At 39.7% G+C, this 17,425-nt stretch overlaps 2 protein-coding genes across 2 annotated transcripts; both read right to left on the bottom strand.

Annotated features, from left to right (window-relative positions):
* Window positions 1–1,236: 1,236 nt before the first annotated feature.
* LOC103959371 (probable protein phosphatase 2C 34) lies at window positions 1,237–4,025 on the bottom strand. Its single transcript, XM_009371723.3, has 6 exons — window positions 3,770–4,025; window positions 3,267–3,514; window positions 2,764–3,072; window positions 2,336–2,453; window positions 2,027–2,250; window positions 1,237–1,628 (listed from the first exon to the last, which is right to left on the bottom strand). The coding sequence occupies exons 2-6, from the start codon at window positions 3,507–3,509 to the stop codon at window positions 1,398–1,400; spliced, it is 1,125 nt and encodes a 374-aa protein (XP_009369998.1). The 5' UTR covers window positions 3,510–3,514; window positions 3,770–4,025; the 3' UTR covers window positions 1,237–1,397.
* A 3,242-nt stretch (window positions 4,026–7,267) lies between these two features.
* On the bottom strand, window positions 7,268–11,262 carry LOC103959369. Its single transcript, XM_009371721.3, has 7 exons — window positions 10,504–11,262; window positions 10,186–10,383; window positions 9,198–9,470; window positions 8,955–9,057; window positions 8,565–8,683; window positions 8,265–8,441; window positions 7,268–8,037 (listed from the first exon to the last, which is right to left on the bottom strand). The coding sequence occupies exons 1-7, from the start codon at window positions 10,810–10,812 to the stop codon at window positions 7,303–7,305; spliced, it is 1,914 nt and encodes a 637-aa protein (XP_009369996.1). The 5' UTR covers window positions 10,813–11,262; the 3' UTR covers window positions 7,268–7,302.
* Window positions 11,263–17,425: the final 6,163 nt, after the last annotated feature.

Raw genomic sequence — 17,425 nt, 5'->3', positions numbered from 1 at the left:
TATGTTAGTTTCTTCACTATCCAAGAGACACTCATTTTCGAGTTGTGAAAATGTTAGGATTTTTAAAAGGCTCTATTGATAAAGGTATGTGGTTAAAAAAATAAAAAATAAATAAATAAATAAATAAATAAATCTTCATGGCACTGCTTTCTCAGATGCAGATTGGGTAGGATGTGTTTTTTTACAGAATAAGTACTAATGGCTATTGTGTTTATCTGGGCAACAAGCTTATCAGCTAGAGTGCAAAGAAGCAACATATTGTTGCTTGTTCATCCACTGAGGTTGAACATAGATCTCTTGCCCACACTTTTAGCGGAACTCACTTGGATATGCAAAATTTTCAAGGACATTGGTTTTTCCTCTTTCTAAGGTTCAGGTCTTGTGGTGTGACAATGGCTAAACTATCTGTTTGGCATTGAATCTTGTTTTTCCTGCTCGTACCAAACATGTTGAGATCAATTAACACTATCACAAGGAACTTGTACTTGCTCAACTTCTGAAGGTTTAGTTTGTTCCTAGTCACAACCAAATTGTAGACATCCATACTAAATCTTTGTCCAAGGCTAGATTTTTGTATCTTCAATCCAAGCTTTCTCTTGGTTTCCCTCCGTTCAGCTTGAGGGGTTATAAGGACACAGATAAGCAGCCTAATCAGCAGTCCATGTTAGCAGCATTTTCATAGCTTAGTGCAATTAGTCTGTTTTAACAGAAATGTAACTAATCATAGTTAAAAGTTAATTAGTTACATTTGTTTAGCTTACTAATCATTTATTCCGAAATTTATAAATATGCCAATGTAAATTCATTTCAATCAATGAAAGATATATTTCTAAGAACAAGCCCTTTGCCCAATCGCCCCGTTGTTTTGGAACTGCTGGAGCTTATTTCTTCAGCCTAAAGACTGTTAAACCCAATTGGTAGGGCAGTTTCCCTACTGCTGGAGATGCTCTTAGTGGATGGATACCTCGTTTATCTTGATGCCTTGAATTCATGGTCATGTGCTTGCTCACAAACCTGCCTCGTTTATTATTAGTAATGGGCCGCTTCAATCATTTTGATGCACCAGTTATGATTGCCTCACTACTTTGATGCCTCATTGGTGGTTTTATTGCTTCTCGTTTCCTTGTTGGGCCAAAAAATGGAAAGTACATTTCTGTATGAGATTCGTATTGCCCAGGTTAGTTGGAAATTTTTGAGCAGGATTTTATTGTCTTAATTCATGGTGCTTGATGCTTTGATTTACGCGTGTTCCAGGATTTGATCTAAGAATTTGATTAGCACAACTGTATTAGGCTGTCATATTATGTGGCTGGTAGCACTCAACATCAACTAGGAGGGCATACACTTATATATATACACACAGCGCTGATAGGAACTGAGGATACAAAAATCCTTATTTACCCAGATTCCTTCACTCCAGAGTATTTTGAGACCAAATGGTTGGCTTGTGGCGGGGATGAAGCGTGAAAGAACAGGCAAATAGCTGAGATGTCGTCCATCGCAATGCCTCGTTTCTTAGTCTTCCATGCAAGAGCGGCACATCCCACCAGTCTTTTAGCTGTTTTTTTCCTATCTGGACATGAGGAAACTATTTTAACAGCTTCTTGGTTGGAGATGACATCCCATACCTGAAATCGGGAAATGCAAAATGAGATGAAACTTTCATGTATGCGTATATATATAGTTTTTTCTACTCATCTATGCCATGCGATTTTATCAAACTTCTGAGACTACCAACCATACAATTACTTGTCATTTGTGCAACGCTTGACAGAAAATACTACTGTTTTGTTTAATTGATTGCAGATTTGTTCAAGGCACTCGCTTTCTATTCGCATCTCCCTACTCACAAGAGTACAGTATGAGTCTGCGACCGTTACTCGTGCGTAGGGAGATAGAGGACAAGGGGGTTATGAATCCGGGATAGTTAAGTTTTTCTGGCATATTTGAAACCAATAATTCCATCTAGCAATTTGGTCTTGTTATTCTTAATCAATTTGAACAAAGTTAACGAGGAAATGCATACCCCATCTGTTGCTAGAATGACAAACTGGTCGCTGCTGGTTATGCGTCTTTGAGTCACGTCAGGCATTGAGATGAGCCCGAAGTCCTTCACACAGTAGTCACCAAATGCTCTTGATATTGCCAGTCCTGGTGTTTTACCATTTGGCATCCACACCCTGTAAGTCCCTGGTTCATCTTGTAAGCAAAACACTCGCCCATTCGACCTATTTATTCGCTCAGCCTCTTCTGTAATGGAAAAGGACCCTCGAATATTAAGAATATGATGCTCATTTGTATATCCATGAGACAAATAGAGAAAAAGAGAGCTGACGAGGTAAATTGGGTTTAAAGTCCACTGTAAGCTGGAGGGCTGCCAAACTGCCATCATCAGAAACGGAGGCTAAAACAGCCCGAGAATCACCGATGTTTGCAACGACGAGATTTTCACCCTGAAAGATCATTGATCGGGACATTTTTGGGTTACTTCTAATTGAATTCCTATAATCGAGATGGCATTAATCTACATCCTATGTTGAGAAAGCATTGTAGTCTCTCGTGTCTAGCTAAACCACCGGTACATGCTTTTTTCTCTTCCTAAAAACAGTACCAAACTACTCAGATATACAAAGTTCCTATATTTGACACTAGCTTCAGCCCAAGTTGGGGAACCAAGGATATCTCGTAGAGATGCTCGATGATATATAGACATGTTTGTGAAGATGTGCTACCGTGAAGAGAGAATCGGAATCTTCTGATTACCTGCTTAATAATTGTCAGAGCCGTAGCGCCACTCCAGTAGGAATTGAGTTTGGAAGAATGCTTGAGCTCCTTGTCAATGGCAGCATAGGTTTTCAGAAAGGATTGCTTCCACATATCGAAACCATGGAGGTTTCTGTCCATCTCCATTTCAAAATCCGGGTCAAGTGATGTTGAAGTGAGAGTCTCTTGCCAATTGCACAACAAGGAAGCAGGCAAGGATTCCCTAACCCTTTTGCTAACAAGATGACCCCATTGGCCATGGCCATCAAATATCCCACAAAATATCATGTCTTCTTGGCATCCAAATTCCTGCAACAAAAAATCCAACTTATCCAAAATACTGAAAATGATACGTCTTATGGATACAAACGATATATTACTTTAAACTCATCTAAACTAAAGGAGGGGACTCCAGCTCGAGTGCATATGGGGAGCACATCCGCTCTAGCTGATGCAGCTATGACCGCATCTGCGAAAATAATGTCACGTGACTTTGGACCTACCTTCCAAATGGTTAAGCAATCCTGATTGATCCCCTTCCGGCCTCTCTTGGAGCAAACGGAGGAGAGAGTGTTGGACCTCTCAGACATAACCACGCCGGAAGAACTCGAAACGCGTTCATTCTTTTTGGCTTCCTTTTCCCATGCTTTTGCAGTTTTCCTCGCAACATCGCTAGGGCAATTCTTCGTTTTCTTGCCCGATTTTGTTCTTCCCCACCCCTCAAGAAGAGATGGAAATAACACCATAGCCCCTAAGTCCAGATCGATAATTACACACTTGAAAACAAAGTATCTATAATTCTATAGCTTGGATAGACTAAGGTACAACAACTCTAGGCTCTCATCAATCATCATGCTGTGTTTAAGAGACATGCAAAGGATTTGGAAAGATAAAAGTGATGTTGCAAATATATACCAATAAAATCCGAAAAAATAAAAATCATTCTTCAACATTCCTTGGCAAAGAAGAAAGAGAAACAAAGCCTTCAATATCGATAAGTTCTTACTTTGTACGGTATGAGTTGCTGGAATATGATTTCCGTCCGGCGATGGTCCACAACGAAACAATCAAACAAACACTTGCAAAAGGCGATGGTCCACGACGAAACAATCAAACAAACACTTCCTCTTGCTTATACTCCATTTTCATGTACTTCACCTTCTAATGTTTGCAAGCTCTAAGTAGACCTACGCAAAAGCATGCTTTGAGTGCAAAATTACTATAACGCCAATACCTTGGCCTCCATGTCATGCAGTTGTCATGGCTCTTTTGGACATTCTAGAGAGAGAGAGAGAGAGAGAGAGAGAGAGAGAGAGAGAGGGTGTTACATCAACGTATTCACATACATCATTTGCCTGCCCACTTCAGCCATAGGATATGCTTTTAGTTTAAGCTATCACAAACAAATAAATAAATATATACTGCATACGTATGGCTATGTGGGTTTGGAAGCACTCGCAAGATTATCATTAGCTAATCAGCAATATTCTACACAAAGTCGGTCTTAAACAAATGGAAAAAGACCTGTTCGCCGCTGTGATTAAAAGAAATCAATATTGCTGTGGAAGAGATTAGATTGTGATTAAAGATGTATTATCTTGAAGATTATTTAAGTGCAAGAGTTCATTACAATGTTGTGATTGCGAAAGTATGTTTATTAATCAAAGAGATTAGGTGGTGTGGTGGCTTAAAATGCCTAAACCGTCCAATGAGATTAGACTATATGACTCTATATATGATTATGCAAATGATTAAGAAACAAAAAAAATATCAAACCAAATCCAAGGCTATTAGAGAGCCACTTGTGGTGGGGGACCAAACGAATTACATAATCATGATCATACAATACAATCAACATATAAAGATGTTAACACCTACAAAAAGTGGTTTTCTTTAGGGAAAAAAAAAAGTTATTTATGGGAGAGTGGATATGTGCATGCTAGATTCTTCTTGTAGACAAATCTGTAATGTTCGATGAAACCAGGGTGTGGTAAGATTGCTTTTTCATGGCAAGTGTAAGATCAGATTATTCGTCATATTTTCTCCAATCCGGTCAACTACAATTTTTCACGATATAAGAATATATGGTGCATGCTAGTCGATATTATTGATATTGTTGATATTTTGATCTTAAAATGATTATCGATTATTGTTTACGAACTCGACTGAAATCCTGTTAATTGCAATATAAAATGACTAATTCATCACAGCAAAAAAGAAATACAAGCTTATTTTGGGATTTAATTCCATGCTACCTATGTGGAATTGAAGAAATCACAAATCTTGAAGGAAAAGAAGGAATTGGTGTGCACCAACTAGTCATTCTAATTAATCTGATTTCTTAATTTTTCAAGTATTGAATTACAAATTTTAATGCATAATACACACTTTTTTTTATTCCATGCATTAGTAAACAGCAGTAGTGGTGGTTACGGTTGGGTGAAGTGCACTTTTAGGGTAAAATTGAAATCGAAATTAAAATTTATTTCGGTTTGGGTTGGTGCGGTTTTGGGGTAAGAACCGAAATAAAACCAAACCATTTGGTTGGTTCAGTTTGATTCGATTTCAAACGATTTTGGTTTTGAACTATGCCTCATCGGTAGGCCCATTAAAAGATTTGCATTAATACAAGTATACAACATTCAAACAAATTAAAAAGTTCAAAACCTAGTCATTTGCAAATTAAATGCTTTATAACATTAATACAACCCAATTAAAAAACAATTCAAGATCACCATCACCATACTAAAATTCAAACAAAGTTCAACAACAAAATGCCTTAGTCATTACTTTAATACAACCCAACTGAAAAAGTAAACTACCATACTTAAATTAAAGTTCAAACAAAGTTCAACATCAAAATGTATTATGGCATAAATATTAGTACAACGAAAAAATAAATTGCTCATGCAATTCACCAACAATGTTTTGATGCTTTAAAGCGCTCAACCCCTTCTTTTTCCCTTTCCTTTTAGAGACTTTACTCTATGAAGGCTTAGGAGGCCTTTAAGTTTGTGAACGGGCTTGAGAAGACATTCAAGTTTGAGAAAGCAATACTTGGGAAGACCTTAGACCTTGTGAAAGTGAAATAGATGGATGAGAAACCATTGAACCTTACCTTGTGAACCAAAAGTTTAAGATTACCTTGGAACTTGTTATTCTGGTTGTGGATTAAGAGTAAGAGAGGCGATGCCTGAATTCGAATGAGTCAAGGCTAGGTTACGATGAGGTTGAGTCCATACTACATGTATGGACTCAACCAAATAAACAATTATATTATGACACCTAATTGACTATTAAAATAAAAAAATTTAATATTATATGGTGCGGTTAGTTTTCTGTTCGGTTCCGGATATTAAGAATCGAAATCAAATAGTTTCTTAAGCTTGCGGTTCTGTTTGATACATGTATTGGTTTTGGTTTTCAATTTCAAGTGCCTACAGCTAACAAAAGGGAAGTCACGTGACAAAAATCCAATAAAAATTTTGATATCTACACAATTTTAGTAAACGGAAAGAAATAAAAAATCCGACACAAAATTTAATATACTTAGAGCAACTCCATTGTTGCTTATTGCCTTGGGGATAGGCAACCCAATCCACACCCCTTCCCCAAAACACTCCAATTCACTCGAGCAATTGTGCTCAAGGCAAGCTCGATGGAGAAGTTAGGCAAGAATCATCTGGCCCAACACCCTGCTTATGTGACACAAAGTTGAAGTGATCATGACATCAGCCATAATTTAAATTATTAAAAAAATTATAAAAAAATTATTAGAAAAATATATAAAGAAACTAATTAGACTATAAAAAATTATAATTATTTTCTATAAGTACCTAATCATGTTCTTCCGCTTTACACTGCATTTCAATATTTCAAATACTTTCAATCAATCTTTTATTATTATCCGAAATTAAAAATAAAAGTTATCTATTATTATTTTATAAAATAAAAAAGTACGAATATTTTAACAAGAATGGTCTAGGCCATTCAATTTAAAAGTGAAAATGCACTTGAGCAGCTATTTTTACTGTTCATTTAAGATAATTAAGATGTCTATTGTTCAGGAGAGCCTTACTACACTGGGAAATGTTCTTATGCTTTAGCAAACCTCTTTTCTTTTCTTTTTTTTGGGCAAACTATTCTTTAGCAAACCTGTTGTATAAAAAAAATCTGAAATTGACGGGACCTTAAAAATCTGAAAATGACGGGACCTTATCCTCCAATAGAAAGAAAGATAATGGTGGGGCTGGCTGGGGATTTATAATGTCGAATCCAGATGATAAATCATCTTGCAAATTTTGTGGTGGTGGATTCTTTGGATGCCGAATGTGCGGAAGCTTGGCCCCCAATAACATCAATAACAGCTTAAAGCAAAATGCCTGATTCCAAAAGTGCTTCTGTCATTTTAACTTATCTTGGATGTGGATATAAGCAGTTTTACCCATAGAACAAGAAACACAGATACAAAATCCAACTGTACAGTGTGCACTCATATAGGGCATGCAACATAAATGATCTTGTATTGATTTAATCTTTTCACATTATACAATTACTGGATTCGTCATTTTCCAGTTCCCTGATCAACAATTCCATCATTTTCTTATACATAGGCATGTAGTGATCATTAATCATCGTTCTAGAAAGTCGGAGCTTACTGTACAGTTCTCTACGTGTCTCGTATATACCCACTCGCTCTTCAGCCGTTGGCCCGTTGTCATCTAAATTAGTAGGATAGGATGAAGGGACTGATATAATGTGCATGATTCTGCCAGGGGGGTAGAAACGATGGTTCTCTGAAACATCCGAGGAAGAGATCGGCGTGTTGCTTTCTGCAACATCAACTAGCATATCTTCTTCCTCGGTTATTTCTTTCACTGCGGCAGCTTCTTCCTCTCGGGCCTCGACATTGACGTCATGCTCCTGCCTCTTAAGCTCCTTCTCCAGTTCATACCACAACTCGCCTTCAGTAATGTCTTCAACAGAAGATGTAGCAGTATTTCCATCCACTGGCAAAAGCTGCTCCTCTTCATCGGTATCATCATGGCCTGATCCACCACTAGAACTAGAGTCCGAGTTATTCAGCATTGGGTCTATGATTACTCCATCGTGAGATTCAGAATCCTTTTCACATATAATAGAAGATTCTTGCAAATCGTCTGCTTTAGAGTTAGGTAATTGGCCCACATTACGGCGACGTGCACCCATGCAAGACCATGATGATATGGATGAATGCGTTCTCACAACAACATTCTGTGCACGCTTCATCACAACCTACAGGTTACAAAGCATAGCCTGTTATAACACAAAGTAAAAGCAAGATTGGGATACAAAGGATGCAGGGTGGACACTGGACAGTAGTAATTGATGTTCGATAATGATTATTAAACAAACAGACCAGTATAATATAATTCAAATGAGCCAATTAGCAACAATTCAGTAACAGTTCACAAGTACACTGTACAAATTACTACATTATATGAGAGGAAACATAGCTTTACCTGTGTGCTGCTGGATACTGGTCGCAATAGCGCACCTGCACCAGCAACCCTCGCTTTTGCACTGGCAATAGAAGGTAGACGAGAACCCAGAGCAGTTGCAGAGCGATAAACAACATTCAAAACTCTTGTACGCTCAACTTGATCCCGCAAATCATTTAACCATGAGGAAGCTGTGACCTGATAATGACAAATTCTCATAAGAACTCTGGAAATGTCTAACAGACGAGAATCAAACTATATTCATGATTAGAAAGAACAAATGCTATATGCATCCACTCGAATATGGTAAAAATAAAATACCTCAGAGCGGAGGTCATCAACAGAAGCTGCTGAGAAAGTAGGAACCAGGTCGGAGCCATTGATTATAGTAGTGATGAAGTGCTTGCCAGATTCTGCCAACTCCCATGTTATACACGCAGCTGGAGAATGAAAATTAGGTAGGTACATGAGCATTTTCTACCAAAGCAGACAAAAAGAGACCTTAGGAAACACTTTTTTGAAGCAAAGCACAGATACCAATACGCCAACCTATAAGCATAAAACGACACCCCTACCCACACACATTATCTGTTCTTCAAAAGTAACGACTCATATTTAATACCTTCTATCTATTGAATTTATATGTGCATTTCCATGAACAAATGGATATGAAATTAGAACCATTAACAAAGATAAATTCAGCAGACATACCTGGAGCAAATGTAATGCAAGTGCTTGAAGAGAACTCTTTTTGTTCTCGAAGAATATATGTTAACAACGCAGCTGTACCACCACCCAGTGAATGCCCAATAACCTGATATGCACATATCAACATTAGTTAGGCATAAAACATGTATAAGCAGGAAAGCGATAATACAGCTTTTGATCAATTTTGAAATGGAAAATCAGTGAACAAGTGGCATGCTTTATTTAAATTAAAGAAATGGCATTTACCTTCACTTTGTAATCAGGATATTCACCAACAGCCTTAAGCAAGCAAGGAGTACTAATCTTAGCAATCCAACGGGCTGCAGCAACCATCCCACAGTGAGCATACCCTAGGATTAAGTTGCTTATTCCACCATCATGCAATACCGAATGGTGGAAAGGGGCCACTGCACCAGTTGCGGCAGTTAGTGTATCTTTGATGCTATGTGTACCACGTATTAATAGAAGGAAGCATTTTGAATTCTTATCACGTATAATTGTGAAGGCAGGCTTCAGAAGCTGCAAGCATATTTGTTCTAATTAATAGATGAATCAATCACAAATTTTAAAGAGAATAATAAAACCAAAAGCTGCTTTCTCACAGAAACATAGAATTGTGAGCACCATTGTTTGCAACATGACTACTATACTCCAAACACAGTGGTTAATATGAATAAATTCTAGGACATAACTCAATTCTCATTAATCGACCACTAAATAAATGTCCATCTTTTTTGAGTTTTTAACATCATAACAGACATCCATCTCTCATTTTCTGCATCAACTTCGACTCTTGAACCTGTTTCACTCTTACTTATGAAGTTGGAAAACTTGGTTGTGATCGAACTAAGGGCTTGTGAATATGGTATTGCTATGAGCCTATGACGATTTTGAATGACTAAGTGGGAAATGGTGGATTTTGAGAATGTGGGCAGCTCTTGTTTGAATCTACGGATTTGCTGAGTATACTATTTTGGAATTCTATAGCCCAAGCATTTGTTTGTATGTGTTATTTGCTTAGCCACAAATTTGAGCGCTTAGATAGTTCTGCGGTACTAAATATCTACACAAAAATGTCTCAGAATATAGCATCTGTAGCTCGAATTTACGGAGCCAATCTGCCACTACTCGCGGTACCAAAAGGAATGCGATCGATCCACATCAGTCCGATTACCAGTAGAACAATTTTGAACAAAAACATAAGCAAATGTAGATAAGTTATGAGCTTACTAACCCCGGCCTTGGGCTTCTGGAGAAGAACATCTTCCTGAGAAAAACCCCCGGACTCTAAAAACACCGGAAACGGTTTCTTCGAAAAGAGCATACAAAGCGTCAGCAACTTCAAGTAATAATTTAACTCCTCAACGATTTCAGACCCTTTGAGCTGCACACTACCACTACCAGCATACACACTCGCAACTTGTAAGTTACCCTGCGAATTAACCAAAAATTCAAGGACTTAATACTCAAATAACGAAACTTTTACAAGCAAAAGCCACAAAAGAGCGAAAAATTGCAGAAAAAGGACTCCAATGTTGAGCGAATTACTCACCTGCCGCCGCATGAGGTAGTTAATACCGAAGGCCAAGTCGCCGATCGGCCACTTCCCGAGAGTTTCGGAGTAGGTGAACCGGAGCGTATCGGACAAGGTGGTAAGCGACTCGACCCACGTGGCGGGCGCTTGAGCCGGTCGCCGAGAAAGCCGTTTCCTCGCCGATCTCATCCTCGAGAGATTTCCACTCAGATCGCCGTCATCATCCCCGTCTTCCACTCCGCCCTCGTTCGTTGCCACCCTCCGATTGAGCACGTAGTAAAGAATCACGGCGGCTCCGGCGGCGGTCGCCATTGTTCCCGCCGCCATTGAATCCAAAGGTCGAGATCGAAAGCTTAAAAGAGCGACAGCACTAGCAAATTAACTCCGTAGAAACCAAAATTGCTAAAATTCCAATAAATTGATCAGAAAAAACAAAAACAAAAAAGAGAGAGAGAGATTTAAATTGTTTAATTAAATTGAAAAAAGAAAAAGGGGAAATCAAATCAGGGAAGATTGGGAATCGTTGCCACCCTCCGATAGAGCTACAGACCACTACTGAGGAATGTGAGGGAATAACGAAAGAACTGCGACGATGAAATCACGATTTTAGGCCTCGACGTATAATAATTGGTGGGGTGGTACGGGTAACATATTCTTTTGAATAGGGGTATTTTCGTCACGAGAAGTTTTACGATTTTGGGCGGAGGAAGGGCACGCCGCGCGCACTTTATGGATAACGGAATAATTTGGGATTTGTCTGGGGTGGGTAGATTTAACAATTAAGACAAAAGGCAAAGCATCGGAGGATTTGAGGATAGTACGCGTTAGGTTTTTTTTTTGTTTTTTTTATTATTAATAAATGATATTATCTACATTGAGAATGAGATGTGAACTTAGTTTCACAATGGATTAGTAATAATACGGTTTAAATTTGTCTTTGACAAGAATTGAACCTAAGACCTTTTGTAGAGAAAAAAATAGGGAGTTTTAATGAAAAACCCACGGTACTGTTCACTTTAACGAAAAATCACATTTTTACACTAAAAAGTCAAACCTGTTACTATTGACTTTACCTTTTATTTTGTCTTTATTGTTAAAATTCAAAGTTTTCAAGCCATTTTCATTAGTTTTCCTAAAAAAAATAATCAAAAAAAATTATAAAGGTGACACATGAACTTTTGGATGAAAATGACGAAATTACTCTCGAGGTACACAGGGATTTCCACGCATATGCAACGGATAATAACGGCTCAATCAAATAAGAGTTAAAGGTGATCAAAATGATATTTACTCAAATCTCTCTTATCACTCAACATCAAATCCTTATTCAAAAGGTAACTCCTAATTTTCCTATTTAATTTGGAATTAATTACCAAGTTAATTTCAAGATATTATTTCACATTATATTTTGCAATTAGACTCATAATTTGACCATATATGACCAACTCTTATTTAATCAAATAGGGATGGCCACTCCCTTATAAATAGTTTTGTTCTCCCACTAAAATTCTAAGTCATTCTCTACCCAAAATTCCTAAACACATTCTCTTTCAACTTCTAACTTTGACATTAGAGATTCTTCGGCCAAAGTCCCCCATTCATCGTGGGCGCGTGAGGCTTTTGGCCTTAATCTTAGGTGTTATTATTTTGCAAGTGCATTTTCGTCAAATGAGAAGATGACGGAAATTTACATCTACAAATTGGTGCTTTCATTGAGAGCTTGATTCACACGATCGAAGAAGACTCTCACATTCATAGTTTCTAATTTCTCATTCATTTGTAGATTTTTCATACATTCTTATTCCTAAATTTTTTTTATAAATTCTTTGAATAAAGGTAAAAAAAAGTACAATGACTAGAAATTCAGAAACGACAATGAACGAAATTTCCTACATTCAAGGATTTGGACCACGACGATCCACGAAGCTCAACATAACAACGAATGCAGTGGCACCACCCCTACAGGGCACCACTATGATAGCTACCACGGTAGCGACCCTTGGCTGCCTACAGTGAGCAGGCCACATCGCAGCAGGTCGGCCAGGCCTATGCCACAAGGCAGCCAGCCTAGCACAAAGCAGCCCACATTTAACGGGCCTATGGCGCTGCAATGGCAGCAGAGGCCCAAGTACCTACAACAATTGGAGCAGCCTAGCACTCGCGGGCCCAAGGCCAACGTAAGCCCAATGCGCTCCAAAGCTGAACCCAAGATCAACAGGCCCAAGTCGCGCCAAGGAGAAAGAAGGCTCAGCGCACACGCACTCCCATGGCCCAATCCACGGTCCAACCCACTTCTGTGGCCCTCAAAACAATCCATACCGGTCCATGACCGTTCCAACTTCATATTTCTGGGCCGATGATTGAACCGGGGGTATTTTCACCTCATTTCTCTGCATATTTGACATATCTCAACTCAAATCTCACGCCCAGAGCCCATTACACTTCCACTACACAAGGAGACACATATAGTCCAAGCTCTTCCAACCCAAATGGCAAACAACACTTGTCCTGACAAGTCATAGAGTTAACAAACGCCTTCACGTAGCAGACGACCTTGGAGAATCAACTCTTGCAGTGTGCCCCGGACGAGATGTACCGAAGTAGGACTAAGGCAGACGACGAACCTTTCCAGCAACGTCCCTACAAGCATCTTCTCGACCAGATACAAACCGAGCGTTCTGGCAGTGTACATTACTAACTGGGCCCCCGAGATAGCATATACTCTCATCTTAGTGCGCGGAGGAACGTACATTCTCGGTTAGGCCCACGGATAAGCATACATTCACGGTTGGGACCACACTCTAATAATCAACATGAGTAACCTTCCAAGCGAAGTGTTCATTCGTGGCTAAGCTCGCAATGAGCATCATCCACCTCACATCAGAGTAGGCAGCATGACGGACGGAGAAAATCAGTCACTCAATTCGGCTCAAGTTCAACAGTCAGCCTGCAAAAAATTTGCTCGTATGCTAGGAACGTATCATGTGCACCACAACCGCACATAAACGAGCCGAACACATGGAAGAACAACCTAGACCAGCAAATGACGACCGGGGGCAGCCAAGAGCTCCGCTAGCCCAACAAAGGTAAATTCAAGAAAAAGTATAGAGGCTCCTAACTGAGTGATTGCATGATTTCCAGCGCAACAAAGTCACTGATGATGCACTACAACAGGACATGACTAACATAAGCAGGTCATTCTTCACGGACAAGATCGAGCAGGCAGAGCCCCCACGCAAGTTCAGCATGCCACATTTCACATTATTCAAATGGGATGAAGACCCGGAAAGACACCTGAAGCACTATCGAAGCACAATGATCCTCTATTAACGACACTCTCATGTGTAAAATATTCACCACTACTTTACAAGGTAAGGCGCAAGATTAATTCCACAACCTACAGTCATAATTCATCCGAAGTTTCAATGAGCTTTCTTTGGTTTTCACCAAGGAGTATTCATCTTACTGCTCGATCAAGAAGAAGTTCAATCATTTGTTCAATGTCAAAAACAACCCAAAGAAATCGCTTCGCAACTATGTGAAGAGGTTCAAAGCAGATAAGGCAAAGATAGTCGAATGCGATGACTCGATAGCTAGTGTAACCTTCCAAAAATGACTCCTAGAAAACCACCCATTGTTCAAAGAATTGATCATGAAAAAAGATTTAACTCTGGCAGACTCTTTCGCTCTAACAAAGAAGCATGCACTCTGGGACCAAACTTGGCGAGCAGACAAGGCACCTGAGTAGCCTCGAAAAGAATTGGCAGTAGCTCAAAATAAAGGGGATGGGAAACGGTACAACAACAAAAACAAGCAAAAAGGCAAGCGTAGGGACTGATCCTTAACTAAATAAGGCCCAACATCCTAGAACTACTCTAAGCTCTTGATCTCGATCCACCAAATCCTCCACGACATCAAGAACGAACCATAGTTCAAGCTGCCAAAGCAATCAAAGGGAGATACCTCCAAGTTAGACCACACCAAGTACTGCGTATTCCATCGAGGTCCCAATTACACAACCAACGACTACTACACTTTAAGGAACTATCTAGAAAAGTTGGTGAAATAAGGCAAGGTTGACAGATACTTGGACAAGCCTGCTGCGTAGCCTAAAAGGAACGCAGACGCCAATGAAAAGCTGAAAACCAAGTAGGATGTCGAAGGTGTCGACTTCTCACACGACGACGCACTAGTGATATTTGTCTAACTAGCCGACGTCATAGTTGACAAAATGATGGTGAACAACAACAGAGCAGTCAACCTATTCCTACTCTCAGCCATTCAGCAGATGGGCATGGAAAATTTGATCATACAACAAGCGAAGGTATGCACCAGATTCAACGGTCATACCTCGACTGCCATCGGTAAAATAACATTCGATATGAAAACACCTCCAGTGGTCTTAAAGCAGACGTTCATAATAACTAACGACTCGTCTTCCTATAATGGGATTCTAAATCAACACTGGCTAATGAGACTAAGCGCGATAACCTTTATTGAGTTAAGAAAATATGATTCCGCATCCCGATAGGAAGAGTCAAAGATATCAAGTCAAACCAAGCCACATCTCAACAATACACTTTGCAAGTACTAAATGTGTCAAAGAAAAAGTCATTTACCTTCATAAAAGATACTACAGTGTAGAAAGACAACTCTACCTTAATCGAAGACGGGTCAAGAGACGTCGATCACATATTTCTTGACCAAAAGCAATGATCAGTGATCGGACTATATTAACAACTTAGCGAAGGCAACAAAGCCCAACCCCGCTGATGCACATTAAAGGAAAATCCGAGTGATCTTGAATATGAAGTCCACTATTACTCTGAAGGAGATTCAAGATCTGACCAGATGAGCAGCCACACTCAATCGTTTCCTCTCGCGGTCTACTGATCGATGCAAGCCTTTTTTCAAAGCAATTAAGAGGGCACAACGAGACAAATGAGATGATAAGTGCAAAAGAGCTTTCCAAAACCTAAAGAAGTATCTAACATCACCTCCTTTACTAGCGGGGGACTTATACATCTACTTGGCAATCTCAGAAGTAGCAATGAGTTCTGCCCTCATACGAAAAGAGTTGAGGGCTCAACTACCAGTATTATACACTTCTAAAGCTTTTCTCGATGCCGAAACCAGATATTCGAAGATCAAGAAATTAATTTTGCCGTTAGTTGTTGTGGCTCGAAAACTTATACCATATTTTCAAGCTCATACAGTCATCATTATGACTCAGTATCTTCTACGATCAATCTTACATGGTACAAATGCTTCTTAACGAGTAATGAAATGAACATTGGAACTTGGCCAATATCGCTTAGTTTTCCAACCTCGCACTGCAATAAAGGCCCAAGCCTTGGCGGACTTCATAGTAGAATTTACGCCTAGCCAAGGCGACGCAATAGAGCGACCCAATGACCTCTCGGAGGCAACCGAGCACGCCCTAGCTGCGTCTGTTTCACCCGATAGATACTTCTGGCATTTGCACGTCGACGATGCATCTAACTACAAGGGCTCCGAAACAGGGGTCGTCTTTGTTACCCTAGAAGATTCAATGCTCAAGCAAACAATCACTCTAGGCTTCAAAGCATCCAACAACGAAATAAAGTAAGAAGCCATACTAGCAGGCCTCCGAATGGCAAAAAACTTGGCGATAAAAAAGCTTGTAATTCATTTTGATTCCCGACTAATTACCAGCCAGACTACATTTGCACGTCGACGATGCATCTAACTACAAGGGCTCTGAAGCAAGGTGGTCTTTGTTACCCCAGAAGATTCAATGCTCAAGCAGACAATCACTCTAGGCTTCAAAGCATCCAACAACGAAATAAAGTAAGAAGCCATACTAGCAGGCCTCCGAATGGCAAAAAACTTGGCGATAAAAAAGCTTGTAATTCATTTTGATTCCCGACTAATTACCAGCCAGACTACATTTGCACATCGACGATGCATCTAACTACAAGGGCTCCAAAGCAGGGGTGGTCTTTGTTACCCCAGAAGATTCAATGCTCAAGCAGACAATCACTCTAGGCTTCAAAGCATCCAACAACAAAATAAAGTAAGAAGCCATACTAGCAGGCCTCCGAATGGCAAAAAACTTGGCGATAAAAAGGCTTGTAATTCATTTTGATTCCCGACTAATTACCAGCCAGATTACTTGGGAGTACACGGCAAAGCACCCGAAGATGGCGTAATAGTTGGAGAATGTCCAAGAACAACTTATTGTGCTTCCCACTTACACCCTTACGCGGGTTTCATAAGCAGTTCAAAGTCTCAAACAGATCGTCGAACAAGACCTCACAGGTTGAGGTTTATTTCAGTTGTCCAGTTTTCCTCAGCTACGCTCACGATAACGACTTTCATACTCTCTAGTGTAAGAAGATAAACCAATTCCCCAACACCTATATGAGTCAGCTCTCCAGTGCGATAGGGTAAACTAATTCCCCCACACCTATCTGGGTCTGCTTTCCAGTGCGAGAGGGTAAACCAATTCTCCAACATCCATATGGTCAGCTCTCCAATGCGGGAGAATAGACTAATTGCTCTTTAATGCGATAGGGTAAACCAATTCCCTGACACCCACATGGGTTTGCTCTTTAATACGGGAGGCTAAACTATACAGTCCGAATATCCAGATGTGGATGAGTCGAGCTGCCTTGGTGTAACTAAGTGCACAATGGCTTGCGCCGGGATTCTTAGAAGAAGCCACAATGATCTTTTTCAAGGCTTAGCTAACTAAATGATAAGTATCTTGGCCTATACCGTGAGGAACCGGGCCTAAAAGACAGATAAGGCACATTACGCAGTATGCCCTATAGACGGTTATCTTGGAACCCTAAAGCTACTACCGAGCACTAAGGTAGCCTACAATTTCCAGAAAACTGTCTATGGCTTGCCCTTTGAGCAGTAAGCCACGTTAAACTTATACAACCGCATCTTTTTT

The sequence above is a fragment of a genome, unplaced genomic scaffold (genome assembly GCF_019419815.1).
Source record: "Pyrus x bretschneideri cultivar Hongxiangsu unplaced genomic scaffold, Pyrus_bretschneideri_v1 Contig6, whole genome shotgun sequence".
Taxonomy (NCBI): domain Eukaryota; kingdom Viridiplantae; phylum Streptophyta; class Magnoliopsida; order Rosales; family Rosaceae; genus Pyrus; species Pyrus x bretschneideri.
This window is presented reverse-complemented; position numbering and strand designations above follow the sequence as displayed.

Excerpts from the sequence above, each read along its gene's own strand:
- LOC103959371 (XM_009371723.3), bottom strand. The coding sequence starts at position 3,509 with ATGGTGTTATTTCCATCTCTTCTTGAGGGGTGGGGAAGAACAAAATCG. Across the intron at positions 2,454-2,763 it reads CTCTGACAATTATTAAGCAG|GGTGAAAATCTCGTCGTTGC; the intron begins GTAATCAGAAGA and ends ATGATCTTTCAG. Across the intron at positions 1,629-2,026 it reads TCATTCTAGCAACAGATGGG|GTATGGGATGTCATCTCCAA; the intron begins GTATGCATTTCC and ends TCCCGATTTCAG.
- LOC103959369 (XM_009371721.3), bottom strand. The coding sequence starts at position 10,812 with ATGGCGGCGGGAACAATGGCGACCGCCGCCGGAGCCGCCGTGATTCTT. Across the intron at positions 9,058-9,197 it reads ATCCTGATTACAAAGTGAAG|GTTATTGGGCATTCACTGGG; the intron begins GTAAATGCCATT and ends TGTGCATATCAG. Across the intron at positions 8,038-8,264 it reads CAGTATCCAGCAGCACACAG|GTTGTGATGAAGCGTGCACA; the intron begins GTAAAGCTATGT and ends TGTAACCTGTAG.